We start from the raw sequence: 27,433 nt of genomic DNA on the forward strand, positions 1-27,433 counted from the left end.
GCGCACGGGCTTAGTTGCTCTGCAGCATGTGGGATCTTCCCGGACCAGGGCTCGAACCCGTGTTCTCTGCATTGGCAGGCGGATTCATAACCACTGCGCCACCACGGAAGCCCTTATTGGTTTTGTTAAAGAACCACCTTTTGGATTCATTTCTTTATTGTTTTCTTTTTCAAGTTTATTGATTTCTATTCTGACCTTACTGTTTCTTTTGTTCTGCTTACTTTGAGTTTAATTTGCTGTTCTTTTTTTTTAGTTTCTTAAGGTAGAAGCTGAGGTCATTGATTTGAGACCTTTCTTTTCTAATATAGGGGTTTCCCCCCACTTATTACCTGACTCATGGGTTATTTGTTATGTACTTTACTTTTACATAGGTTATAAGCCCCTTAATAGATTGATATTATTTTTGTTTTACACTAAGGGCTAGGACGAAGCCTCTAGGGGCAGTGATGCCCAGGAGAGCCACTTACAGGGAAAAATATGCCCCTGAGGTCAGGAGGTCATAACGTCCAAGAGCCGGGATTTGCCCCGCCTGAGACCCATAGCCTCAATCCCAATCTAAACTTTCCTGAAAGTCCCATGGAAATTGAGGAAGAGGATGGATGAGTCCAAGGACGTGCCACCTCTCCAAGGCAACCACATGCTCGGGACACACAGATCCCGGCCAGGCCATAAGAGTTGAAAAGTCCTCAAGGTATGGAATTAGAATATTGGGGATAACCTAGGTGAATGATGCCCTCTGGTGGGTACTTTTGACTGAGACAAAAATGTGCACCTTCAGTGCCCACTGGCGTGAGCAGAGGACTAATGAACAGGCCGTGATTTGACTGGATCAAGGAAGTGTTTACAGTAATCACCAGCTAGGGAGCCTCAAATATGCCCACGATGAATTAAAAGATCCAAAGTGTTTGGAAGTGATTTCAAAGTTAAAGGGACAAGAACTGTACAAAGAACCCCCATATAGCCTTGACCCAGAGACCTCAAATTCCCAGGTCACCCCGGTAATGACCTTTGTCTTACCTCTTGTGTCCAGGTGGGAACAGCTCTTCATGCCCTTGACACAGACCACCGGCCAGCTATTGTGTAGCATGTTCCTTGATTTGCATTTGTTTGGTTGTCTCCTGATTAGATTCAGGTTGTACATTTCTGGTAGGAATGCTCTGGAGGAAATCCTGGGTTCTTTTCATCCTGTCCAATCAGGTGGCACAATGTCAGTTTGTCTCAGCGCGGGAGAGGCTTATTTTGATCACTTAATTATGATGGAGTGGCCCAAGCTTCTTCCCTGTCAGCTTACTCTTTTTCTTTTTGTATTTAATAAGTATTTTATGGGGGGATACTTTGAGGCTATGTAAACACTCCGTTCCTCATCCACCTTTCACTCCCTAGTTTTTGCATGTATTGTTTTTTCCTCTGAATTAGTTATTACCGTGATGGTTACCAAATGGCTATTTTCTAATTTTAACATTTATTGTAGGGAAAAAAGCTTTCTCTTTACCTATTTATGTCAATGAAGTCTCATGAATTCCTAGTTTATTCAAAGAAATATAATACTTTACTGTCATTATTTTGATCCTCAATTTGGCCAGTGGAAGCCCCTTTAAGGAGGCTCCTGTGTGTTTTTATTTATGTATTTTTTAAGTGTATTTATTTATTTATTTTTGGCTGTGTTGGGTCTTCGTTGCTGTGCATGGGCTTTCTCTAGTTGCGGTGAGCGGGGGCTACTCTTTGTTGCGATGTGCGGCCTTCTCATTGCGGTGGCTTCTCTTGTTGCGGAACATGGGCTCTAGGCACGCAGGCTTCAGTAGTTGTGGCACGTGGGCTCAGTAGTTGTGGCTTGTGGGCTCTAGTGCTCAGGCTCAGTAGTTGTGGCGTGCGGGCTTAGTGGCTCCACGGCATGTGGGATCTTCCCAGACCAGGGCTGGAACCTGTGTCCCTTGTATTGGCAGGTAGATTCTTAACCACTGTGCCACCAGGGAAGCCCTTCTGTGGTTTTTTGGGTTTTTTTAATTTTTAAATTTTGTTTTATTTTTATTTATTTTTAGCTGTGTTGGGTCTTTGTTGCTGTGCGTGGGCTTTCTCTAGTTGTGGTGAGCGGGGCTACTCTTTGTTGTGGTGTGTGGGTTTCTCATTGCAGTGGCTTGTTGTGGAGCATGGGCTCTAGGCACACGGGCTTCAGTAGTTGTGGCACGTGGGCTCAGTAGTTGTGGCTTGTGGACTCTAGAGCGCAGGCTCAGTAGTCGTGGTGCACAAGCTCAGCTGCAATGCGGCATGTGGGATCTTCCCAGACCAGGGCTCAAACCCGTGTCCCCTGCATTGGCAGGCGGATTCTTAACCACTGTGCCACTAGGGAAGTCCCTTCTGTGTGTTTTTAAAAATAGCTTTATTTGAAACCAAACAGGACCCTGCAGGGCCTTCCTGGGGACAGACACCCCTCTCCCACCGTCACGTCCCCCACCTCTTGTTTGTAGAAGAGCTTTAGCCTCCTAGGCCGTCCCTGAGTTCCAAAGAGCAAATTGAATCAGAGAAGTGGGAAAACGTAGCAAAAAAGGGAGAGCAGTCTAGACAAAGTAATAATATTTTAGCCATAAAACAAAGTCAAGGACCTTTAGTTCTACTTGAAGGCTATAGATAATATCCTGAGCCATATCCTTGAGTGGTTTTGTAGATACTAAAGCCCCCAGCAGGTGGAAGAAGTTAACTGCATGCTGAGCACCTGCACTTAGACCGCAGAAAACTGGTAATTGAGATTTCCGAAATACCTAGTACCCTGTTACCTCACCATCAACCAACCAGAGAACTGTGCACGAGCTGATCACGAAACCCATGACACTCTCCCTCACACTGTCTTTAAAAGCCATTCCCTGAAAGCCACTGGGGAGTTCAGGTCTTTTGAATATGAGCTGCCAGTTCTTCTTGATTGGCGCGTGCAATAAACGCTGTACCCTCCTTCACTACAGCCCGGTGTCAGCAGATTGGCTTCGCTGTGCATCAGGCAAGCAGACCCAAGTTCCATTCGGTAACATACTGAGATATAATCCACATACAGTACAGATCATCCATTTAAATTCAGTGGTTTCTGGTGTGTTACATTAACTGTTGTAAATGGTTGTAAAATACATGTAACAAAATTGACCATTTTTTTGGCTGTGCTGCACAGCTTGTGGGATCTTAGTTCCCCAACCAGGGATTGAACCCTTGTCCTCGGCAGTGAGAGCGCCAAGTCCTAACCACTGGACCAACAGGGAATTCCCCCATTTAATTATTTTTAAGTGTATAATTAGTGGCACTAATCACACCCACAACATTCTGCCACCATCGCCACTGTGTATTTCCAAAACATTTTCACCCCCCGGAGCAGAAACTCTAACCTCCCAGCCCCCTCAGTGACCTCATGGCTATTTTCTGTCTCTACAAAGCTGCCTGTTCTAGGTTCTTCAGTGGTTACTCTTATGAGGCTATAATACAGTGTCAAAATGAAATTGTGTGTGTAGATCCATGCCTCTTTTTTTTAAAGATTATTTATTTTATTTATTTTTGACTGCATCGGGTCTTCGTTGCGGCACATGGGCTGTTCCTTGTGGTGTGCTGGCTTCCCTCTAGTTGTGGCATGCGGGTTTTCTCTTCTCTAGTTGTGGCACACAGGCTCCAGGGTGCACGGGCTCTGTAGTTTGCGGCATGCGGGCTCTTGTTGAGGCGCGCAAGCTCAGTAGTTGTGGTGCACGGGCTTAGCTGCTCTGTGGCGTGTGGGATCTTAGTTCCCTGACCAGGGGTCGAACCCACGTTCCCTGCATTGTAAGGCAGATTCTTTACCTCTGGACCACCAGGGAAGTCCTTCCGTGCCTCTTTATCCCTTGTGTAGATTCGTGTAACCAATGTCACAGTCAAAATAGAGAATAGCTTCATCACCACAAAGATCTCCCTCCTGCTCTGCCCTCTCCTGCCCATCCTTAACCCCAGGCAACCACTAATCTGTTCTTCACCTCTATAATTTTGTCATCTCAAGGATGTTATTTAAATGGAATGTTTTCAGATTGGCTTTTTTCACTCAGCATAATTATCTGGAGATTCATCCAGGTTGTTGTGTTAATAATTTATTTTTATTGCTGAGAAGTATTCCATGGTGTGGATGTGCCACAGTTTGATTAGGCATTCACCTGTTGAAGGACCTTTGTGTCATTGCCAGTTTGGGGCTGTTACAAATAAAGCTGCTATAAACATTGGTGCATAGTATGGTTTTGTGTGGACATAAGTCCTCATTTTTCTGGGATAAATGCCCAGCAGTATGATTGCTGAGTCCTGGTTTTCAAGAAATTGCCAAATTGCTTTCCAGTGTCTGGACCATTTTACATTCCCGCCGGCATCGTACACAGATCCAGTTGCTCCACATCTTCTCCAGCATTTGGTGGCGTCACTTTTTAAATTTGAGCCATTCTTTTTTTTTTTTTTAGACAAATTTTTATTTATTTTTATTTTTTTTGCCGTACGCGGGCCTCTCACTGTTGTGGCCTCTCCCGTTGTGGAGCACAGGCTCCGGATGCGCAGGCCCAGTGGCCATGGCTCACGGGCCCAGCCGCTCCATGGCATGTGGGATCTTCCTGGACCGGGGCACGAACCCGTGTCCCCTGCATTGGCAGGCGGACTCTCAACAACTGTGCCACCAGGGAAGCCCTGAGCCATTCTTAATTTACACTTCTCTAATGGATGGTGATGTGGAGCATCTTCTCATGTGTTCATTTGCCATCTTCATCTCCTCTTGGGTGAAATGTCTGTTTTGTTTCTTTTGCCTGTTTTCCAGTGAGGTTGTTTGGCTTTTAGTTAATTCTGAGAGTTGCTTATATATTCTGGATATGTGTCCTTTGTGGATATGTCATTTGCAGATATTTTCTCCCAGTCTGTAGATTGTCTTTTCATCTTATTAACAAGGCCTTTCCCAGAGCAGTTTTAAAATTTGATAAAGTCCAATTTATTGATTTGTCTTCTTTTACATATGGTGCCTTGGGCGTTATGTCAAGACTCTTCATCAATTGCTAGGTCCAAAAGATTTATGTTTTCTTCCTAAATTTTTATAATTTTACATTTACACGTATGATCTGCTTTGAGTTTTGTCTTTAATTTTATGTTGTCTTTTGCCGTAACTTTTTTTTTTAATCAGCAAATATATCTGTCTTTTCTGAGTGTTCTAAGTTAATTATTTTTCTAAATTACCTTCTGATATATTTATAGTTTTATCTTCTACATTCCAATCTTCAACTCATCTGAAAATCACTCTCATAAATGACGTGAGGAAGGGTTCCGGCTCTGTTTTCTATCTACCTACGCTGTGCTCAGCACTGCTCCTAAGTGCTTTAGATATAACAATTCATTTAATCCTCACAGCAGTCCTCAGAGGTATCGTAGCATTATTATCCACATTTCAGAGATTGGAAACTGAGGCTTAGAGAACATAGGTAACTTGCTTAACATCACACAGTCAGGAAGTGGAAAAAATATATATATTTATGTTTGCTATATATATGTTTGGTATTTCAACATCTATAGTGGAAATCCCATTCTAGCTTTTTGTACACTTAATTGGGTTGTGTGATTTTTTTAAAATTAATTTGTAGAACTTCTTTATATATTTTGGAGACAAGCCATTTTTAGTTACATGTATTTCAAATATGTTCTCCCACTCTGTGGCCTGACTTTTTACTCTCTTAATGGTATATTTTGATTAATATATTTCCTAATTTTAAAATAGTTCTATATTAATATTAATAAATATATTAGTGTTTTCCTTTATGATTAGTGGGATTTTTTTTTTTTTGATTAGTGGGATTTTGACCTGTTTAAACTTTTGCCCCACTTTCTCACGTTTGTATGTTGGTTTTTTTTTTTTTTTTTTGGCTGTACCGCATGGCTTGCGGAATCTTAGTTCCCCAACCAGGGATAGAACCCGAGCCCTCGGCAGTAAAAGCACAGAGTCCTAACCACTGGACTGCCAGGGAATTCCCATGTCTGTATTTTTTAAAGCATTTATTGCTTCTGTAATTCGAAACATAGAAACACCAGTAGATGCAGACTACTACGGGCCTCACAGTCCTTGTTTTAGCAGGTGCTGCAGTTTCTTTTATAAAAATGTCGTCTTTCAGTTATCTGGACCTGGCACTTCTGGCCCTCCTTGGCCTAGGAAAGAGCTGCCCACTCAGCAGCCCTGTAACAAGAGCCCCTGCACAGGTTAGGGGCTGTGGGAAAGGTGTGGGAGACCAATTTTAACCACAAAGCCATTGAGCAGAAATGTCTAAAGTTAGAGGCTGTGAAAATACAGGAAAGAAATCACTGCTCTGGCAACCCAGCAGCAGGATAGAGAGAGCTAGAACAGGCCCTTCACAAAAGCCATCCTAATAAGTGCGCACATGGGCTCCACGTGTGGTTGGGTCAGTGCCCTTTGAGGTCATGGCAGTTCAGAAGAAGGCCGAGGCCCTGAGACCCTGTGCATCACAGACAAGGTCAATCTCCTGGTGACTTTTAGGTTGAAAGGTCCAGAGAACACTGCCCCTTTACTGCTTCTTGGATAAAGCACACGGGGCCTCTTCATTAATTTTTCTCCTTTCCAGCCTAAAGGTAGCAAAGCTCTGACGGACTCCTGGTTTCACCTGCAGCAAATGACTGCAAGTTCCCCCACACACACCTGCGACCACCCAGACCCTCCCCTCTCCCCGCCCCCCCCCCGTTAGTCTCCCCCTCCCCTCCTGACCCCAGTAATTAACTGAGCACCGTGGCTGAGGGCCTGAGCAGGGCTATGCCCGTGTGGCGGGTTCCCTCTCTGGGCAGACAGGCCCTCCCCCAGAGAACGGTGCTTTACCACGTGCTAACCCGAGCCCAGACCCTGTCCCATCCCAGACCCCACCAGTCCCCCAGCTCCTGCCTCACACGTGCAGCTGGCCACCAGCAGATTCGTCACACACCAGCCAGACCCCCCTTGCCCACATCAGTGGCCCCCAAAGGTGAAGGTGGCATCCAGTGAGCTGGCCGTGGCCTCTGGACTTTATTCCGGCCCTGGGCCTTGGCTGGGGTGAACAGCCAGCTGGAGAGCCATGTCCTGACTCCATGCTGGAGGGAAGAGGGGGAGGCAGGGTCAGGCCGGGGTCACCAGCCAGCTCAGCTGTAGCTGTCAGGGTCCGTGTCATCTGGCAGAAAGTAGCGTTGCAGGGCAGGCTGCAGGAGCTGCGGGGGCAGCGGATGGGCAGGCCTGGGCCAGTCTGGGGGGAAAGGCTGAAGTTCCACCCGGGGCAGTGGCAGCTTCAGCATCCGGATGGCGCCATCCAGGGTGCGGCCCGCCCAGAGCCGGGATGGCATTCGGCCTGGGGGCCAGTAGTACGGTGAGACCTTGGGGTGGGGTCAATGCTCTGCGGGAACTGGGCTGGGGTGGGGTAGAGGTCAGGGTCCGATTTCTACCCCCGTCCCTACTCACCCCTCAGTTTCATTGGAGACCTCTGGACCTTGGCCTCCTGAAGCCGGAGGATGGAGTAGTGCCTGGAGGGTAAGGAGGCGGGTTTGGCCGAGCCCGCGCCTCAGCTGTTCCACACAGGCTCTGCCCCAGCCTCTTCCAGGGACCGGTGGCGTGCTCACCGGGGTTCCCGGGACTGTGGCACCACCATGCTGGGCCTCCGTGGGGGCGGGCGAGGGGGCGGGGTCTTGGGCTCCTCCTGCAGGGGGCCCTGCTGCCGAGCCCGCTGCTGCTCGCAGAAGAAGTTGAGTGCGTCGATGGGCCCCAGGTCCAGCATTTTTGTGACCAATTCGTCTGCTCCAGAGGCAGTGGCTCATCAGGCAGTGCAGCTGGCGCGGAGGATCGCACGTGGGCCTCAGGCCAGGGGCAGAAGTGCGTCAGTGTCTCAGACAGTGCACGTCGGGTCCGCCCAAAGCGCATCTGTGCCAGCGTCTGCTGGGCCTGCGACTCCAGGGCGGCCAAGTCCGGCTCTCCGGGTGAGACCACCGGTGAGGGCGTCCGGGAGATGCTTGAGGGCATCACAGAGATATGAACAGTTGCCCCAGAGACCATGGAAATCTGCGACAGGGCCTCCTTCGAAGGAGGGTGAAGTGCTGAGGTCTCTGAGGCCTCGGGCAGCATCTCTGACACCTTGGCTACCGAAGGCGGCACAGTTTCCATCTGCTGGGGAGTTGGCCAGTGGAGGCTGGAGAGGTGCTGCCCTTGGCTCCAAGCCTGAGACCCCACCCCAGACTCCCTCCTGGGGAGGCGCAGGAAGATCCCGGGAGATGGGGAAGGGGTGAGGGATGGGGAAGGATGGAAGAGGCGCAGAGCCAGAGCGGGGCAAGGAGCCCGCTGGCCTCACCTGGCTCTCTTGGGAGAAGCCTGGGGAGAAGGCGAGAGGCTCTGCGGGCAGGTGGCCCGCCCCCGCCCCGCCCAGACCTTCAGCTGCCAGATCATTTCCTCCAGCTTTTGGTGGCAGCGCTTGCGCAGTGCGGCCTTGGAGGCGAGGTCCGGGCCCTGGACCCAGGTCATCATCTCCTTGAACAGGAAGCCCTGCGGGTCCTGAAGGCCGAGTCCATCCAGCAGCTTCCTAAGCTCCGGCCTGGGACAGGTGTGGGAGGCTTCTGGGCGGCCTCCCCGGCAGCGGCGGGGAGGGGGCAGGGAAGGGAGCAGGACTCACCAGCAGGAGGCTGGCGAGTTTAGGAAGGAGCACAGGAGCTCCAGCACCACCTCGCGGGACTCCAGGGAGCAGGCCAGCAGCAGCTGCAGCGCCGGCATAACAAGCTGCTTCCGCGTCCTGTCCTGAGCGCGGGGGGGACGCGGGCCCGAGGCCTGGGGCGGGGCGGGGCCGGTCTCGGGACTAGGGGCTCACCTGGAGGCTGGGGGGCTGGCCCGGGTCGAGCAAACGCACGAGGATGCCCTGCAGCCGGCTACAGAGCTCTCTGCTGACGTCGGGCAGCAGCCTCAGCAGCGCGTGCAGGATGTGCACACGGTCTGCCCAAGAGGCCTCGTCCAGCAGGTCCATGAACAGCGAGGCCAGGCCCTCCACCGTGCCCACCTCGGGGTACGCCTGCAGGGATCTGGTGCTGAGGCCTGGGCCCCTGCACCGCACCCGGGCGTTCCAGCCTCCCCCTCCCATACCTGAGCCCGTGCCTCCAAAACTCCCCCGAACCTGCAGAGTGAAGGTGGGGAAGAGCTTTTTGAACCAGTTCTGGCCGACGAAAAAATGCAGGAACCTAGGCAGATGCCCGTACCGCTCTTCCCAGAGCGAGTGCCCGTAGTGGAACTGGGGGCAGTGAAGACAGGTCTCGGCCCTGGCGGTGTCCTCGCGGGAGCCCAGGGGCTTCGCGATGGGACACTCGGGGCTCTAGGGGCAGCGGCAGCAGCTGCAGACCCTGCCCTCCCCAGGCAGCTCCTGCGCCGCTGCCCAGCCCAGCCCCGACGCCCACCTGAGCCTCCTGCTCCAGCAGCTGGTCAGAGAGCTGCCTGTGGGGGCCCAGCGAATCCGAGGCCCAGTCCAGATCCTGCTCGTCCTCCTCCTCCCCCTCCTCTCCCAACAACTGGATCAGCTTCTCCTGCCGCTTGGCGCGCCGCCGCCTCATGCCCCGCGGCAGCCACAGGTCGTCCTGGCTCCCGCCTGGCTGCGAAGTGGAGAGCGCCTGGCTGCGAAGGGGAGAGCGAGGCCGTGGCCACGGGCGCGGCCTGGAGCCGGCCCCGCCCCCCGCAGGCCCCGCCCCGCCCCTTGCCTCGCTCTCGCAGCGGCGCCTGAGCGGGCCTAGGGCTCCGAGGCCGCTGACCTCCACAGGCAGCCACATCTGCTGCAGCACCACCGAGTTGGGCACGCAGCCCGGGAAGCGGATGGGCCGCCGCCAGTGCTGCAGATGGAGCACAGCGGGGCAGGTTGAGGGCCTGGACTCCACCTGCCCCAGAGACCACGCTGGCAGGGTACCCCGGCCACCAGCCCAGCTCTGCCCGCCTGATGTCCAAGAGCTGAGCTGGGCTCACACGCCCTGCCCACGACACACAGACAGGAAGAGAGAATCTCTAGAGATCAGGCCGAAGGGCAGGCAGTGAGTGTGGCATCAGCTGTGGTAACTGAGGAGGGAAATCTGGGTCACAGCTGGCCTGTGGGGAGCCCTGACACCCACATGGTCTCCACGGGACTCAGCCCCGGTCCTGGAGCAGAGACGCTGATAAGAAGGGGGCAGTAGGAGGGACTTCCCCGGCGGCCCACTGGTTAGGACTCCGTGCTTTCACTGCTGGGCCGGGGTTCAATCCCCGGCCGGGGAACTAAGATTCCACAAGCCGCGCAGCGTGGCCAAAAAATTAAAAAAAAAAAAGAAGGGGACAATAGGAGCTCGAGGGGGGCTATTGGGGGCTTGGGTAGATGGAGTAGCAGCTGGAAGGAGCCGTCACCCGCTTGGGAAGGTAAGAGTGCCGGATGTGTGGGGGGAGGGGCTGGGCCTGTCTGGGCACCTGGAGGGGGACAGAGTGGGAGGGCCGGCGTCCACTGACTCCGCTCCCCACAAGGGAGGGGACTCTGGCCTCCCAGACAAAGTCCACAGAGGCCCCGGCCCCCCAACCCTTGCGCTAGGGAGTGGCTTTGCCTGGCTCCTGCTCTGAAGTCCCCGGCCCTCTGGCAGCCAGTTCCCAGAGTGAGGGGTCAGGGCACACGGAGAGCAGCAGCAGCAAAACTGGGCCCGGGGTGAGGGGTGCAGGTGGGCCTGGCCCTCGGGTCAGAGCTGGGCACAAAGGCTTACGGCAAAGGGAAGGTGGGGTACGTGCAGAGGGCCCCCCCCGGGGAGGGAAGGGCCTCAGGACAGTGAGGGGCTCTCACCTCATAGGGCTGAACAGCGGCAGGGAAGAAGCCCCTGAGGTTGGAGAGACGCTCCTGGGGCCGCCTCTTCAGCAGCAGGGGCATCTGGGGATGGGACAGGGCTCAGAGCCGAGTCTGGACTCCACTGTCCCTGCAGTTCTGCCTTCGGGCAGCAGCCTCCACCCGCCTGGGCTCCTCACCCTGCGCTGCAGGTGGGAGGACAGTGGATCCGGGGCCACAGGCTTCTCCCCGTGGAGCCACTCCAACTGCAGCTGCAGGTGCAGACTAAGGCCCAGTTCGTGGCTCGGGGAGGAGCGGGCCAGCAGTTGGGGTGGAAGGAGTCGTCAGCGGGTGGGGCAGGAACCATGAGGTGAAGGCAGAAGGGTGGGAGTGGTGGTAGGCCTCACCTGGGACGCTCTGCTGTGCAACCTCCGGTGGGTGGGGGTGGGAGGCAAGGGGACTCGGGGAGGGCGGGCAAAGTGCTGGCCCAGGGTCCCAAGATCCTGTGGTGGCGAGGCTTCAACGCCCCAGAGATCGGGGACATCTCTCGGCAGGGCGCACACGTCCCAGGTCTGTCTCTCCACTGTGAGGGTCACGGTGCTCCACTGCTGGGACTCTCCTCCGGAATACCTGCCCTGGCAGGGAGGGCAGGGCAGACGGGCAGTGTCAGAGGCCCCGGATGAAGGGAGGGACTGGGGAGGCCCCACACTCACCGGCAGACCAGGGCCATAAATCAGACGGAGGTAGTTATCAAAGGCCTCCTGGCACTGCTGCCAGGAGGGTGGGGGCCGGGCTGCAGGGCCCACCAGCCCCAGTTTCAGCTGCTGAAGGTCTTGGTCCCGGGCAATGAAGGCTTCCAAGTCCTGGGGTGAGAGTCAGGGGTCAGCGCATTCTTCCTTGAGCCTTGCTGCGCGCCCCTGGACAAGCACAGGGATCCCAGGCCTGCCCCAGGGACTGAAGGGGAAGGGCCTGAGCCGGGGTCAGGGGGCAGGGCTGGGGCACTGAGGTGGAGAAAGGGTCAGGAGCCACCCCACCTTCTCCAACACTGACTGCTGAGGCGTGGCCGTCTGGCGATGGATGAAAGACGAGGCTGCGCTGCAGACAGGGAGGGACACAGGTGGGATGCTGGGTGGCATTGCCAGTGGGATAGGGCAGAGGCTGGGACAGGGACCCAGGGGTGGTGGCCAGGCCCCTGGTGGGGAACCACAAACAGCCAGGAGTGGGAAGGCCGGGACTGGGACGGGCTTGCAGTGGTTGGCCAAGGGGCCTGGGAGCCCTGGGGTCTCAGGTTGGGAGCACTGGGCCAGGCCCTGACCCAGGGGAGCCAGGTCAGGGCCTCCGGGACGGCTCGGCTGGGCCTGCCGGCAGACCTGGGGCTGGCCACCCCACGCAGGTTGGCGAGCCTCTGCAGCTGGGCTGAGGTCAGCGACTCCTGGCTGGTCAGCGGCAGTGGAGGGTCATCCACCACATCAGGGACATCCTGGCACAGCTTCTGAGCAGGGGAAAGGAGCCTGGAGCCCTGGCCTCGGTGGCTGGTCTGCCCACAGCAGCCCCACCCCGCCTACCTGTGCTCAGTGCACACCTTAATCAGGTAAGAAGTGGGCAGGTAGAGCCTGTGGGCCACCAGGCAGAGGCAGGAGCCCAGGGCCAGCACCAGGTCCCCACTGTTACTGCAGAAGCTCAGGGCCTGAGGGGCACCGTTCAGCTGCAGCAGCCTGGAGGGTTGTTCAGACCGACAGTCCGGCCCTGCTCCTTGGAACAGAACACGGAGGCACCGGCAGAGGCAGGCCCCACACCCAGCCCACCCCCAGCCCACCCCCAGCCGCCCCCCAGCCCACCGCAGCAGGCGGTTCTCCGCGGTCCAGATGCGGATGGTGCCGTCCAGGCTGGAGCAGGCGTACAGCTTGAGCGTGGGACAGAAACACAGGCCTGGGGGGCCAGGACTCAGGGTCAGGGACCAGAGCCATCTGGCGGCGCAGACGTCATCTCTGCCCTGTCCGCTCACCGGTGATGTGGTCCGTGGGGTCGTCCTGGGGCCTGTGATCCAAGCGTGGGCTGTTGCCCAGGCCAAACTGCACCAAGCCATAGGTGGCGCTGTTCAGGTCCTCGAAGCCCACGGTGACGCGATTCCCGAGGGCACAGAGCACCGCCGCCGGGCGGCAGCAGGAGAAGGTGCGCAGGAGGCTCAGGCGCTCCTCGGCAAACGGACGGACGCGCCACATCTTCACGGTCAAGTCTCCCCCTGTGGGGGCGGGAGCCACGGTGGGGCCTTTGGGGAGGGAAGGGGTTCCCAGGCCGGCCGTGGAGGGAGGAGAGGTACCCACCCGAGGACACGATGCTGTTCCAGGTGGACGCAATGGCGGTGACGGGGCCTGGGCCGTGCGCCTCCGTACGGAAGACCGTCTTCGAGGAGCGCAACTTGAGCACGGACAGGGTGCCATCAGTGTGCCCCACCACGAGCAGGTACCTATGGGTGACCACAGCCTGTTGGTGTGGGCCCGGCCGCCTTGCCCAGCCCTGGCTGGCTCCGGCACCCACCGGTTCTTGTCCTTCCAGGCCCCGGCCACGTCGCTGCGGCACAGCTCCCCCTTGTACTGGCGCACTATCTCCCAGGCGGCAAACGCGCTCCCGGGGTCCGTGAGGTGGCTGTAGAGGTGCAGGCAGCAGGGCCGGGGCGCCGGGGGTGGCGGCGGACACAGGCGGTGCAGCACGCGCATGGGGCAGCGTGCTGCGTTGGCGCACAGCAGGTGCCCGGCGCGCGTCAGCAGCCACAGCAGCTCGCGGGGCAGGCAGTAGGCCACGGCGGCCGCGCGGTCCTCGGGCTCCAGCAGAAGCGCACTCACGGTGCGTCCGCTGGAGACCGACACCAGGTAGACCGAGCCGTCGGCGCAGGCGCACACGAGGCGCGTGGGCAGCTGCGCTTGCGGGGACGTGGGAGAGGGCAGCGCCGGCGCCACCTGCAGGTGGAGCACCGGCGCCGACAGCTGGGCCAATGGCGAGTAGAGCTCCCGCACGCGCCACAGCTCCACGCTGCGAGCGCGCAAGGAGAGCAAGGGCCAGCCGGGACCGGCGGGAGCCAGCAGATGGCTCACGGTCTCCGACGGCACGCTCGGGCCCCGGCGGCTCAGCGCCACCTCACCCACCTGCGCCGCTGCCTGCAGGTCCCACGTGCGCAGCGTCCCGTCTTGCGAAGCCGACAGCACAAGGGCCGTGTTCGGGAGCACGGCCACCGCAGTCACCGGGCCTGCGGGAGGGGCGCGGGTCACTCCTGCGCACCAGGGACTGAAGGAAGGGGAGCCGTCGGTCAGGGTCATGACCAGGGCGGAGAAGCTTGGCCAGAAGCCCGTGGAGATCCTGTGCCCGGAGCTCTCGAAGGCCGGGCTGTGCCCAGGGTGAGGGGAGACCAGGCCTCAACAGCCACCGTGGCACGGCGCACCTGTGTGTCCCACGAACACCATCCGGATCTGCCAGTCAGCCTCCCACACCTTCACCGTGCTGTCCCGGGAAGCTGTCACCATGGCCCCCACCTCTCTGCAGTACGCTAGATCGGAGATGGTTCTGAGGGGTGAGAGGGAGGCCCGTGGACTCAGGACAGCAGTGTGTGTGTGTGTGTGTGTGTGTGTGCGCGTGCACGCGCCGGCACACCTGCCGTGACCGGATTTCTGTCGCGGACTCACTTCATGGTCCCCCCGCTCCCGCCAGCCCCGGGGCCCCTCCTCACGTTTTGTGCAGGTCCCGACGCACATCTGTGAGAGCCCAGGTGTGCAGATTAAAGGTGAGCACGGCTGAGCCGTAGGCTGCGCAGCAGCGTGGGACGTGAGGGGGATGCCGAGGCCCCAGAGCCAAACACGCGAGCGCACCCGAGAGGCTTGGCGGCAGCCGCAGAGGGGACCCGTGGGGAACCAGGCAGCGACCCCCTGCACGGAACTTCCAGAGCGCCAGGCTTCCGCCCGCCTCCGCCACCAGCAGCAGCCCGGGGTCGGGCACCGGCAGGCAGCAGACTGGCTCGCGGCCCGGCACCCTGCGCTCCACTGGCTTACTCTGCCACAGCAGGCTGAGGTCGGACCTCAGGATGGCCAGCCCCGCTGGGCCCCAGCCCACAAAGCGGCCCACAGTGCCCAGCTCGCCCAGCACTGCCACCAGCCCCGTAAGCGCGACTGGCGCCAGCGGCTTCTCTTGCGCCCAGCCACCCTCTCTGCGCAGGTGCAGGCGGCCCGCACCGTCCAGCACCACGAAGCGTCTGCCCACGGGGTCCTGTGCCACCGAACACAGCCCAGCTGCCACCTCCAGGCGGCGCAGCGGCTCTAGCCCGTGCGTCAAGCGCGCCACGCCCAGCTCAGCTCTCTTTTCCTGCGGACCGGGACCAGCAAGCCTGCCGTAAACTTGGCGGGGGCCAGGGGTTGGGGGGCGGGGGTGTAGGCAGCACCCACCTAGGGGAGCCAAGAGGATCCGGGCTGGGGTCCTGCAGGGGACCCCTAGGGGAAGAGCCAGGCCGGAAAGAGGCCTCGAGACAGATGCCATGGGCAAGCCGCACCTTTTCCACAAAAGTCTGGAGACGTGTACGCAGTAGCAGCCACAGCTGGCGGGCACGGGCGCTCGGGGTCATGTTCTGCCACCGAGAGTTGCTGGTAAAAAGCCGTGGGTCTGGCTCCTTAAACGATGACTCTGCGAACCGGCAGCGGAAGCCCTGTCGGTGTGGACTTGGGCCCCCAACCCTGGAGGTCATGGGCAGCCAAGGCTCCTCCTGAGGGCCCTGCCAGGTTAGGGGACTGCCCGGGGAGTGCTGCATTCCCAGAGGACAGAACCAGCGCTTGAGTGAGGCCTGCGGCCAAGCGGGCCATCGGGGGGTCGAGGCCGGGCCACCTCACCATCCTCTTCGTTGAGCAGTCCCGGGTCCGGGACGTCGTAGATGCCGGCATCATACAGGTCCAGGTCTGGAATCAGGTGGTCGCCTTCTACGGTAAAGGGGTTGCTTGCATCCAACACTTCTGGCTCCATTTCAGGAGCCGCGGGGTCCAGGCGGTTCAACAGCCCCCTAGGCCCGTTGCTAGGATACCGGACGCAGCAGGCCCCGCCCTCGACGCAGGCCCCGCCCCCACGCCTCATGAGCCTCCGTCCACACTGAGTCACAGAATCTTTTATTGGAAGCAAACCAGCTGCAGCAAAGTGACACTCAGTGCACGCTGCCCGATGGGCAAGGTGGGGAGTACAAGTGGGCGGATGACCCCTGGGGACCGCCTGCTGGGTCTCCGGCCCTTTGGGCTGGAGTGTGCAGGTCCAGGCCTGACCCTGCACAAAATACAAAAATAAACTCTGTGGTCCAGCTGTCCCTGCCCGTGTCAGTTCGTTTGGGCGGGGCAGTGGCTCTTCCCACCGGGCCCTGTGCCGTTGCTGTCCAGTCCAGCCACAGCGTGGGCAGCGGGAGCCTGTGGGGCTGAGGGGACATCCACAGGCTCCAGCCAAAGGGCTGGGCAGGTGTGGCCTGGAGCGGCGCTGGTGCTTGTGGCAGCGCCAGGATCTGGCCAGCAGCTGTGGAGGCCCTGGGGCCCCTCAGGTGGGCAGGTCCAGGCACTGTGTGAAGCTGGGTGAAGCTAGGGCCTCTGTTCCTCCTCTTCACATACAGATCACTGGGACCCTGGGCAAAGGGTGGCACATAGTGAGTTCTGAGGTGCCCACACTCAGGATACCAGGCAGAGAGGGCCCCACCCTGCCCTGCACACCCCAGGCTGAAGGGAGGGAGGCCGCTGCAACCGTCACACACCTGTCCTCTTCCATGGTGCTGGTCTCCTCGGGGCCACGCTCGCGGCCTCCACCTCCACTCTCTTCCTCCTCATCCTCCTCCTCTTCCCCGAGCTCCATGTCCAGCTCGTTGCCTGCCTCCGAGGGAGTGTAGGTGGACCCACTGGGGGTGGGGGGGACCAGTCTTAAAACCACCTACCCCCAGCCTGCTGCTAACCCCAGGGAGGGTGTCGGGAGGACAAAGTTAGGAATGGGGGTGGGGCCAAGCTGGGGGTAAAGGAAGGGAGGTGGACGGGTGCCGGCCAACCTGATAGAGCGGCAGCTGAAGAACACAATCCGTTTCAGCCGCTTGTTGTAGAAGAAGTAGTTGAAGGACCAGAGGCTGCCATCTTCCCCAAAGGGGTCTGAGTCCAAGTCTGGGTTGTAGCTGGGGAGTGTGGGGCGAGATGTGGTGTGAGGTCCCCAGTGCCACACACCCAGGACCCACCTGCAGGGATGCCAGCTCACCTGTAGATGTCGCACTCAGCCAAGCAGATCTCCTCATCCACCGCGTTCCAGAGCTGCGGCTTCAGGGCCTTGAAGTCCTCGCGGACAGCCGAGAACAGACTGCAGTTGACTGCGTTCACCACCTAGGATGGTCACAGTCAGGGCTGACTAGGACCCAGGACAGCAGGCGTGAACTGGGCCGAGCCCCAGTAAGTTAGGGAGGACACCGGGGATGGTTGTGGGCCTGCAGGTCCCTTCCCCGACCCGACCCTCACCCAGCTGAGGCTGGGCTCCCGGCTGAACTCGTGGCTCCGGGCTGTGCTGAAGTCATAGTCCGGCCGGAAGGACTCGTTGAGTGTGGCAATCAGGTAGAAGAGGGTCTTGCGGCTGCACTTGTCGCTGAGGGGGCCCTCATCCTCGCCACCTTGGCTCTTACTCAGTCTGCACAGAGAGAAGCATCAGCCTGGCACTGCCCCTCTTGCCAGTCCACAGTGGGCAGGCCCTGCCCGGCTCACCTGCTGGGGCTGAGGCCCGAGGTCTGGGGTGGGGACAGTGCCTCCAGCACGTGTGGCTGGCCCTCCTGGCAGAACTGCTTGAACATGTGCTTGTCGTCGCCCGCCATCTTACACGAGTAGCTCTCAATCCTAGAGACGCAGGCAGGACCATGAAGCACGCCACCCCCCCAGGCTCAACCCAGAGACAGGGCAGAGCGACCTCTGAGACGCCAGCCCCAGAGCCCCGGCCTCACCTGCCAATGATGTGGGCATCTCCTGTCTCCACGGTCAGCTGCGAGTTGATGGCCTCGAAGCTGGAGTTCTCCAGCAGCTTCATGTCCTCGGGGAGGAGGTCCTGTGCTCCGAAGGGCTACTGCTGCCTGAGGACAGAGGTCAGTCCATGGGTGTCTGGCCCTTTGGGCTCCACCTTCAGCCCTCCTCCCAGTAAGTGGCGCCGCTGTAAACAACTTGGGTCCCTCCTGCAGCCTGCTCCCAGGCCGTCAGCACTGGCGGGAGAGGTGATGAGAGCGGCAGGTCCAGGCCCCAGATCAGCCACACCTCTTGCAACTCACAGGAGTTCCTGGGCCAGGCTGGGGGACCCACCGGGGATCCTGCTAACCCCGGGGCTGCTGGGTTAGTCTCTCCCTCAACAGCCCCCATCCAGACACAAGAGCCCTACCCACCAAGGGGGGCCCTGTGAGCCCGCGAAGGGACGTGACTCCTGCAGTGCCCCTCCGGCCGGGATCCTCAGCCCGGGTAAGAACCGCACCCAGTTAGGAACCAGGTCACCTGGGGCTCGGTCCTGCCGTCACCTGGACGCGGCGCTCTTTCCTGTTCTACAGGCTGCTTTCTAGTGAGCTCCTCCGTTTTTCTCCGAAAGTACGACAGGGAGCGGAGGGAGGCCCCGCGGCCCCCGAAGGGCCTGTCAGCCAGGCAGCTAGGGCGCTGCAGCCTCTGCCGGGTCTAAGGTGAACCCCAGCCAAGCCGCGCGAACTACAAGTCCCAAGAAGCCGTGCGCCTTGGGAGGGGCGCGTGCGCTCCAGCGCGAAGCCTGCTGGGGGCTGTAGTTCTGGAGGGCCCGAGTCGGCGCCGGGCACAGGGCGTACCCCTACCTGCTTACTCTGCGCTCAATCGGGCCGGACCGGACCAGGCAGGGTCAGGTCGATTGGCGTCGGTGTGGGTGAGAAGGCGGTGCGGGCCCCGGGCAGCGCGGACGCCTCAGGACCGGAGTGCGGCGCCGCGGCCTCCGCTCGGGCCGCACTGTATCCGGGGAAAGAAGCTCCGCAGCGACGTCCCGTTACTCCCGGCCCCGCCGGCCCATCCGGGCTGCCACCGCGACATAGCCTCGCCCGTGCACGGCGCCCGACTATCGCGACCGACCTGCCCGCCGACCGCCACAGAAGGCCCGAGCAAGCGAGCGAACGACCTCTACCTCCCCGGGCCGGACAACAACAAGCGTCCGCCAAGCCCGGCCCCACGCGTCTGAATGGCCCGCTCCAGCCGCCGGGACGGGGAGCTCGCAGAGCCATTGGGGGCATTACCCGCCGCTCAGTCCTGTCTTCCACTCCTACTGGCTGTGGTGCCTGTCCGTCATCTTCTCGGCCATGCGAACCCGCCTTCCCCCCTGGCGCTCATTGGTCGCGGCCCCTCGCCCGCTCCGCCCCGGGTGCTGTCAGGGTTCCCCGGAGGGACTAACGGACTATTGAGGTGTGGGCTAGAGGGGGGCAACAGAGTGTTCGGTGGGCGGCGAGAGGCGGGCGGCGGCCCAGAAGGATCCTGGGAGCGCGTCCAGCTCCCGCCAGACGCGGGGGTCGACAAGAGCCGCTGGGCTGCAGCCCCCAGCCGAGCCTCTAGGGCCTTCCAGTCGTGGCCGGTGCTTCAGTCCCTGACGCTTTGCCCAGAGTACAGGCCTCCAAGCGGAGCGGAGCCCGCCGGAGTCCGAAGACCCTCTGGTCATGTCCATCGTGGGCGAAGCGGGAGGGTCAGACGGCTCCAACGCTCGGGCGGCGCCCGGAACCCCAGGCTCGCGGCCCCAGTTTCCGGCCGGTGGAGGCGCTCAGCGGCCCGAGGCCACGGAAGCGGGCTCGTGGGATCGGGCCGGGACCGGACCGGAGATGGCGCCGCCGGCGGGTGGCGCGGCTGCGGCCTCGGACCCTGGCTCGGCCGCGGTGCTCCTGGCCGTGCACGCCGCGGTGAGGCCGCTGGGCGCTGGGCCGGACGCAGAGGCGCAGCTGCGGAGGCTGCAGCTGAGCGCGGACCCCGAGCGACCAGGGCGCTTCCGGCTGGAGCTGCTTGGCGCGGGGCCCGGGGCGGTGAGTGGGGGCGGCGGGGGCGCGCGGCTTGGCCGCTGAACCCGAGGCCATGCCCTTCCATTCGCCAGCTGCGTGCTCTTGAGCAGTTACCTTTTCTTTGCTTCTGTTTCCTTGTGTGTAAAATGGGGATAATGCTGGTCCCTCCCTTCGTAGGACTAGTGTAAGGGTTTCATAAGGTAATACGTGTAAAGGGCTTAGGACAGTGTAAGTGGCCTACAAATGTTACCTCGTGTTCCTTTGATCATCATGCAGTATGTGCTGGGGGGAGGCACTGAGTCCGGACTCTCCCCCTCCTCAGGTCAGTTTGGAGTGGCCCTTGGAGTCCATCTCCTACACCGTCCGAGGCCCCAGCCAGCATGAGCTGCAGCCTCCACCAGGAGGGCCTGGGACTCTCAGCCTACACTTCGCCAACCCTCAGGACGCTCAGCGGTGGGCAGCCCTGGTCCGAGGTGCCACCGTGGAAGGACAGAATGGTCAGTGCCCTGGAGTGAAGATTCACTGGGACTGGGATAGTGTTAGTTCTGCAAGAGAACAGGAGTAGCCCCAACCCCCCAGGTCTCGATGTGGGGAGTAGTGGGGAAAGCTGAGCCCACCTTACCCACTGCTGGGGCTCTGGGAGGACTCCCAGGAGGGAGGAAGTAGAGAAAAGGAACAGAGACCGAAGAGCTGGAGCCTGGAGTGCCAGACAAGTGTGGCGGGGCGGAGCACACAGGCCCTCGGGACCTGGGTGAGAAGATGGACTATATGAAAAGCTATGGGAAGGTATTCAGCGGGAGAGTGTCAGGCTCACATTCGAGCTGCTTAATCCTGGTTGAGACCTGTATTCGTGTGGGTGGTGCAGATAGGGCCGGAGAGAAGAAGGATGTTTCCAGAGATGCTTAGGAGATGGAATTGGCTGGATTTCCTTGAGGTTTAAATGGAAGAGTGAGTGGTTGAGACAGAAAGCTGCAAGGAACAGACACTGGGGAGCTCCCAGATAGAGGGCCTTTTTGGGAGGGCATAGAGGTGGTCAAGTTCTTAAACATGTGGGAGGGAAGGGAGGTAGGTGGATCTGGACTGGAGCTGGGGGTCAACCAAGGTCACCAGGAGAGAGAAGTGGGAAGAGGGTCCGGAAGGCAGACAGTGCATCAGGGAAAGTCCACAGATGCATCAGAACAGCTGTCAGAGGGGTGAGAAGAAAACCACACACTGAGATGGAAGAGAGGTCCAGACAACAGCATCTGCAGAGAAAGAGCGAGCTTTTTCTTTCGTTCATTCGTTTGTCCGCTGCTTCACCAAATGTATGTTCAGCACCTGCAGTAAGTACTCTTTTAAGGCCTTAGAGGTTTAGCATGAATAAAACTTTAAATCCCTGCTCTCTTGGAGCTGGCATTTCCAGAGAGGAGACAGACGTATAAAATAAGTAAAATAAATTCCGTCAGGTGGTGGAAAGGATGGGAGCGCTGGAAGGGAGGGGGTTGCAATTGAAAATAGGGTGGCAGGGAAATCTCATTTAGGTGACCCTTGAGTGAAATTTAAAGATCATGGGGTGAACCGTGTGGCCTGGGAGCAGCAGGTCCAAAAGCCCCGAGGCAAGAGTGTGCATGAGACCTTTCGGGCTCAGCTGAGGCCAGGCCAGGCCTGGTGCTCGGTGCTCGGGAGCCCCGCTTATCTCCAGGGGGGGACAGCTCAGAATACGGAGGCCACCACAGGAGCTGCATCAGCACCGCATGGGCAGGACCTCAAGTGGGTGGTAAGAAGCAGAGACGGCAGCATGCCCAGGGCAGGCGTCGGCTGGAGAGGGCTCGTTTGGCCCGGGAGCAGCCCGAGGTGTTCTGTGATGATGGCAGAGCTGAGAGAGAGGACGGAGGTCCCCGAGGACAACAAAAAGAGGCCGTCTTGACTGCAGGGCTCCTTCTGAGCACCTCCTTTGGTTCTGCTGCGAGGCCAGGGAGCCTCCTGTCTGGCTGAGAGGGCCTGGACAGGCCAAGAGAAGTGGCCGGGCCTCTGTGGAGGAGGGGCACGGGTGGGACTGGGCAGCAGAAGGGACCAAAAGGACTCCAGAGCCCAAGGAAGAGCCAAGTGCAGCTCTGAGTGGAGTCAGCCGGGACCTCTGGGGTTTGCAAGGGGCTGAGGTCAGCCTTGGGGCTGGGGAAAAGGCCTGGCTTGAAGTGTGGCCAAGGTGGGGCCCTGGCAGGGGCTGAGGTGAGGAGGGAGGAGACAAAGGTACCGGAAACCTGAGGTCAGAGAGCAGAGGCCTGGGTGAGTACTCAGCTGGGGGCGAGATCTCAGGGGACCACCAGCCCACCGCACATCTTCCCTCTTAGGCAGTGACAGCCTGGCCCCAGCCCTGGGCTCAGAAACGTGCCCCGTTTCCTCGCCCAGTCTCCTTGAAGTGCCTGCAAGCAAGGCCCCCCAGCCCAAGGTGGATCTTCTTTGGCGCCCCGGAGACTTGATGGAGAAAGGTAAAGGCAGGGGGCTGGAGGGGCTTGGGGGGCAGCCCGTGGGGGGCTGTGACGGCCCTCTCTCCCCTGTAGAGGACCTAGCAGGGCACCTGACCCAGGCCATAGAGGGTGGGGATGAGAAGCGGGCAGCCCAAGCAGCAGCCATCCTGGCCCAGCATCATGTGGCCCTCAGCATCCAGCTCCAGGAGGCCTGCTTCCCTCCTGGCCCCATCAGGTAAGGCCTGGGACTTCTATCTCACCCTGACCTCCCAACCCTCTCAGGTCCCCAATCTTTACCGCTGACCTACATTCTGGCTCAGGCTACAGGTTACAGTTGAAGATGCTGCATCCTCTGCCCACATCTCGCTGCCAGTCCACCCCCACTCCACCATCGGGGCCCTCCAGGAGCAGGTGAGCACGGGGTCTGGGGACCCTGCTGGGGGGACCCGGGTGACATTCCGACACTCTGGCCCCAGGTATTCTCGGAGTTCGGCTTCCCACCGGCTGTGCAGCGCTGGGTCATCGGGAGGTGCCTGTGTGTCCCCGAATACAGCCTTGCTTTCTATGGGGTCCGGCGGGATGGGGACCCTGCTTTCCTCTACCTGCTCTCAGCCCCCCGAGAGGCCCCAGGTCAGTCCTTGATTGGAGTGGGATGAGGAAGGTGGGGTGCAGCCTGACATGGTCCCAAGTCTCATCCCCTCTATGGCAGGACGCACTCCTCGGCGCCCCCAGAAGACGGATGGGGAACTAGGCCGCCTGCTTCCTCAGTCACCGGGGCTACCCCAAGCCCCGCAGCCAGCTGGCTCCAGCCTGCCCAACCCCCTTCAGGTGGGCAAGGGACTGGGCAGGGAGGGCCTCGGAGGCTGCGGGCGTTGAAGGAACGGGTGAGCAGTGACCGTGTCCTCACCTCCCCAGCCCGGCTGGCCCTGCCCTTCCTGCACCTTCATCAACGCCCCAAGCCGACCCGGCTGTGAAATGTGCAGCACCCAGAGGCCGTGTGCTTGGGACCCCCTTCCCACAGCCCCCACCCAGCAGCTACCAAAGGTACCAGGGGCAGAGGCAGGGGCAGGGGAGGGGATGGGGGCAGGGGGGCAACACAAGCAGGATGACCCGCCTTCTGCCCCTGCCCCCAGGTCACAAGGAGAGAGGACGGCCCTTCCCTTCCAGGCCCAAGGTCCCTGGACCCCCTCCTGAACCTCTCAGGGAACCTCTGCTGACGGACCGCTCGCTGGAGACAAAGCCGGAGTTGCCGGGGAGGGGCTGTGAGCTGGAGTCATTAAATACACTTGTGAGCCAGCTGGGTACCCCTTCACTGTGCCCTCGTGCAGACTGGGCTGCTGGGAGAATGCAGAGCGGGGCGCAGCCCCACTCAGATGAAACTTGGCAGAGGCAGGGGTGGCGGCTCCCCAGCTGGGCCCAGGCGGCTACTGAAGAGCATACTTGGGACGCAAGTCCCCTGAAATCTCCCAGGCCCCAAGGCTGCTTAGGACACCCCCTGCCTGCTGACCACTGGGCTGGGCCCTCTGAGCCCCACCCAGCCCTCAGCTGACTGGCCCTCCTTTTCCAACCAGAGCCTTCCAGGTACACACCCTCCCTCTGCCTTTCTCCTCTCTGCTCTTGCCCTCCCCACGCTGGTCCCCACTCCTCTGGGCTATTCCCGCCAGGCTGCCCTTACATTCCCTGCTTGGGGACAAGAAAAGCTCAGAAGATAGGAGCCCTGAGCCAGGGCCCAGGGTTACTACTAAGAAAACACCGCTGTGGCCCTCATGCCACTGACAGGTCCATAGCTGTGTGAGCCCGGCCACTGTCTGGCGGTGTGGCCTGAACCCACTCCCAGCCGCCCTGTAGACTGCTAGAAGGTGCTGTCCCCTCACAAAGACCGTGACCCTTGAGTGAGCAGCACCTCCAGCTGCCCAGCCAAGAGACCAGAAGCACCTCCGGGTGGCCTCCGCCTGCCTCTCTGCTTCCTTGGTGCGGTTGAGCGCTGCCCCTCCTCTCCCGGCCACCCCCCAGCCCTGCCTGCCCCTGAGCCCCAGGAACAGCTCCTGCAGCTCCTACTTTAGGCCAGCCTCTCCCCGGTTGAAATGCTACGCAGGGCTCCCTGCCATCTTCAGGATGAAGGCCAAGTGGTTCCATACACGGACACTGGTGGGTTACTGCAGCAGGGCCCTGGGCCCCTGGGCCGTGTCCAGCCAAGCGAAGCCCTTTCCGCCTGTAACCAGGTTCTCTCCACTCCAGTCAGTGTTGCCACTTTCTCTAATAGCTTGTTCTCCGCTTCCTGTCCCACATTCAGTGCTGACTGGACTACCAGCATGCAGGGCAATGTTGGCCACACTGCACTGGACACCCCTGGGAGCTCTGAGGGCAAGGATCTTAGTCCCAGAGTCCTCTGCAAACCTGTACTCCCATCACACAGTAGCTCAAATGGGTACGTTGAGAAACTTAATTTATTTCCGTGATGGGCGCCAAACGATCTGGAGCTGGAACCCCGTCTCCTGCCCCTTCCCCTCTTGTCCCAGAGGAAGAAGGGCTTGGCCAGGAGGGCCAGCTGGGACCTGAACAGGCCCAGGGTGGCTCCTTGGCTTGAGGACCCATTCAGGCAGGACAGCAAGCAGACACTGGGCAGGGTCACTTGGGTGGCCGATACGCCAGCTTCCGGCTCTTCAGGACTGACCACTTATGCCGCTTCATGGCATAGACGAGGGGCAAAAGCAAGCCCATCATCATCAACATCTGGGGGAAAGGCAGGCTCAGAGGAGGGAGGCGGAAAGGACCCCTGCCCAGCTCCCAGCCCCTCCCCCAGGCCCACTGTGCCCCTCCGCCCAGCCCTTTCACCTTGAGCCCCATGCGTTTGCGATGGTCGTGTTCTGGTTCAGACGTCCAGCGCAGGAAGGTGCACACGTCCTTGGCTACCTGGGACATGGTAGCTGGGGTGCCTGGTCCAAGGACAAGTGGTATGAGCTGCCCGTGGGTATCCCTGCCCACTTTGGGGTAGCCCAAAGAGCATCCTCCACCATGGGGCAGAGACGGGTTCCTGCCCACAGCTTCAAAAGGGATGGGACCCACCCCTACCACCAGCCAGCACACAGACGGCCTCAAGGCTGCCCGTGAGCCTCCTCAGAAACACACAGTGTCCCAGCCAAGGAAGGTGCAGGCACTCTGGGGCCAAGAACACCAGGAGAGCATCCCTGGCAGTGGGGAAAGTAGGACCCAGGTTGCCCACCCCCAGCGTGGGGGCCTCTCACCATCATCAAACTCCAAGACTTCGTTGTAGATGGGAGGTGCCATGCCAATGGCCTGGCCAGGAAAATAGGGATTGAAGTAGAGGCCTTCTCGCAGCGACACCCCAGTGGGGGGCTCACAGTAGCCCGTGAGTAGGGAGAAGACGTAGTCCTCACCACCGTGCCTGGGACCAGATCGGGGTCTCCTCAGCCCCTGGCATGAGGCAGCCCTTCCTCCCCCCACCCCACCGCAGGCCAGTACCTAGCTCGCACAACGTAGCTGAGGTCAGGGGGCAGTGCTCCGTTGTTGGCCGCTCGCGCAGCCTCAGGGTTGGGGTATGGTTTGGGGAAGTAGTCAGACAGCTTCCCCGGCCGCATGAACATCTCCCCGTTCTCATTGGGGCCATCCTGAACCTCCACCTGCCACCAAGAGCCCCATTACAACCCTGCTGTCCAGCACAGCAGGAGCCCCAATCTGTGGGTCCTCCGTATCCCCACGTACCCACCTCCTCAGCCAGCGCCTTAGCTTCATCCTCTGTGTAGCACACGCCCACCAGGTGGCGGTAAGCCACGTAGTCCATGCTGTGGCAGGAGGAGCACACCTGCTTGTACACCTGGAAACCCCTCCGGATGCTAGAGACGTAGAAAGGGTTAAGGGCGCCGAGGATTCCACCCCACCCGGCCCACCCAGAAACTCCCCCAGCCAGCCACACACCTGGTGTGGTCCAGGGAGGAGAGGAGGCCGCGGTGGGACCACGGATAGTTGGGGGGGTGCAACTCCAGGTCACTGGCACTCACCGCAGAATGCAGAGCCACAGCCAGCCCTGCACCCCCTGCCGCCAGCATGCCCAGCGCTGACAGAATCACTTTCCGGCCCCGGGACGGGCCAGACTTCGACGACAGGGACACTGCCTGCAAGAGTCCCGCTCAGCGCCTGCCAGAACACCACCCAGCCCGACCTGGGGATCTGACTCTCAGCGCCTACCTCTCCCAACTCAGGCACCCAGCACCGGCCACCTCCTGCGCCACTGCCCTCCCCACCCTCCCCGCTGCGGACCCCCTCGACCGGAATTCAGCCCTGAGAGGGGGGGTTTGTGAGGCGTCTTCTTAGATCCTGGGCCAGGTATCGGGCCGAAGTGAGCAAGGGTGCTGGGGCAGGCCAAGGTCACAAGCAGCTGGCCGAGATCAGGCTGAGGTCACTTTAGGACGCGGGCCCAGTCAGGAAGGCCGGAGAGGGAGCGGGCCTGGGCGCGCCCCCCGGGGAAGCGCCCAGTCCCGAGCCGGCAGCGAGCCCGCCCTGCCGCTCCCCACGCTCGGCACCAGGTGCCTGTGCTGCTCGGAGGGGTGGGAGCCCAGCCCTGCTCCCAAGGTCGGCAGGCAGCGGGGGTCCGGCCGGGATGGGGGCCCGGGTGCGGAGGCTGCTCCCGCGCTGCCCGGCCCGCGCCCGGAGCCTCCCAGCGGTGACCTTCACCGGGCTGCGGGGCCGCGCGGCGGCCAGGGTTAAGACCAGCTCTCACCTGGGGTGTCCGCAGTGGGAGCTGCCCGGGCCGCGAACCGCTCAGCAGACCCCGGGACCGCGCGCCCGGCAGCCCCGCGCCCCGCGGGCCCAGTACCAACCCGCGAACCGAAGCCACCGCCGCTGCCGCCATATTGCCCCTCTTCAGCACGGCCACCGCTACCGTGGGCCTCTGCGGCGCCGAAAGAGCTTAAACCTCGCGAGAACCGGGGAGCGTGGGAGGGGGCGGGGCGGGGGCGAGGCGGGGCTCTGTCAGTCAGGGTCGCGCGCCGCCTCGCCGCGGTACTCCGGTCGTCGTGGAAACTAGCGGTTGGGCGGGTCCTCGCTGCGTCTCTCTATCGCCGTGACAACTCTCAACAACCCTGGTTTCCGTGATCCCGCCGCTGGTCTCCGGGGCTCAGCGGTGCTGCGCCCCCCACGCCCGGACGCCCCCAACCCGGAATCCACCGCTTTTCGAA

At 60.2% G+C, this 27,433-nt stretch overlaps 4 protein-coding genes across 5 annotated transcripts; 1 reads left to right on the forward strand and 3 right to left on the reverse strand.

Annotated features, from left to right (window-relative positions):
- Positions 1 to 6,756: 6,756 nt before the first annotated feature.
- On the reverse strand, positions 6,757 to 15,793 carry WDR97 (WD repeat domain 97). The gene is given in 24 exon segments (XM_082601024.1): positions 6,757 to 7,340; positions 7,451 to 7,512; positions 7,609 to 7,763; positions 7,766 to 8,146; positions 8,408 to 8,570; positions 8,649 to 8,770; positions 8,841 to 9,038; positions 9,141 to 9,248; positions 9,250 to 9,843; positions 10,806 to 10,889; positions 10,985 to 11,117; positions 11,119 to 11,174; positions 11,177 to 11,419; positions 11,498 to 11,647; positions 11,819 to 11,879; positions 12,155 to 12,276; positions 12,367 to 12,499; positions 12,623 to 12,713; positions 12,790 to 13,026; positions 13,109 to 13,251; positions 13,323 to 14,028; positions 14,221 to 14,342; positions 14,506 to 15,230; positions 15,232 to 15,793. Coding segments are annotated over 24 exon segments (5,271 nt in total). The 5' UTR covers positions 15,511 to 15,793; the 3' UTR covers positions 6,757 to 7,137.
- Positions 15,794 to 15,905: 112 nt separating this feature from the next.
- On the reverse strand, positions 15,906 to 18,984 carry MAF1 (MAF1 homolog, negative regulator of RNA polymerase III). Of its 2 annotated transcripts, none has more exons than XM_082601023.1 (8): positions 18,624 to 18,984; positions 17,758 to 17,883; positions 17,525 to 17,653; positions 17,285 to 17,450; positions 17,031 to 17,152; positions 16,831 to 16,950; positions 16,546 to 16,686; positions 15,906 to 16,419 (listed from the first exon to the last, which is right to left on the reverse strand). In XM_082601023.1, exons 2-8 carry the CDS (start codon positions 17,838 to 17,840, stop codon positions 16,398 to 16,400), a joined length of 783 nt encoding a protein of 260 aa, XP_082457149.1. In that variant the 5' UTR covers positions 17,841 to 17,883; positions 18,624 to 18,984; the 3' UTR covers positions 15,906 to 16,397. The 2 variants fall into 2 exon arrangements, with proteins under 2 accessions (XP_082457149.1, XP_082457148.1); XM_082601022.1 differs by having other exon boundaries at positions 18,616 to 18,982.
- Positions 18,985 to 19,154: 170 nt separating this feature from the next.
- Positions 19,155 to 23,534, forward strand: SHARPIN (SHANK associated RH domain interactor). Its single transcript, XM_082601021.1, has 9 exons — positions 19,155 to 19,815; positions 20,114 to 20,288; positions 22,122 to 22,259; positions 22,332 to 22,473; positions 22,559 to 22,649; positions 22,715 to 22,868; positions 22,948 to 23,066; positions 23,154 to 23,282; positions 23,372 to 23,534. The coding sequence occupies exons 1-9, from the start codon at positions 19,459 to 19,461 to the stop codon at positions 23,453 to 23,455; spliced, it is 1,389 nt and encodes a 462-aa protein (XP_082457147.1). The 5' UTR covers positions 19,155 to 19,458; the 3' UTR covers positions 23,456 to 23,534.
- Positions 23,535 to 24,667: 1,133 nt separating this feature from the next.
- On the reverse strand, positions 24,668 to 27,155 carry CYC1 (cytochrome c1). Its single transcript, XM_082601532.1, has 7 exons — positions 26,977 to 27,155; positions 26,175 to 26,371; positions 25,966 to 26,092; positions 25,722 to 25,879; positions 25,484 to 25,644; positions 25,074 to 25,174; positions 24,668 to 24,971 (listed from the first exon to the last, which is right to left on the reverse strand). Exons 1-7 carry the CDS (start codon positions 27,106 to 27,108, stop codon positions 24,867 to 24,869), a joined length of 981 nt encoding a protein of 326 aa, XP_082457658.1. The 5' UTR covers positions 27,109 to 27,155; the 3' UTR covers positions 24,668 to 24,866.
- Positions 27,156 to 27,433: the final 278 nt, after the last annotated feature.

This window comes from Mesoplodon mirus (genome assembly GCF_964341445.2).
Source record: "Mesoplodon mirus genome assembly, chromosome: 16".
Lineage (NCBI taxonomy): Eukaryota > Metazoa > Chordata > Mammalia > Artiodactyla > Ziphiidae > Mesoplodon > Mesoplodon mirus.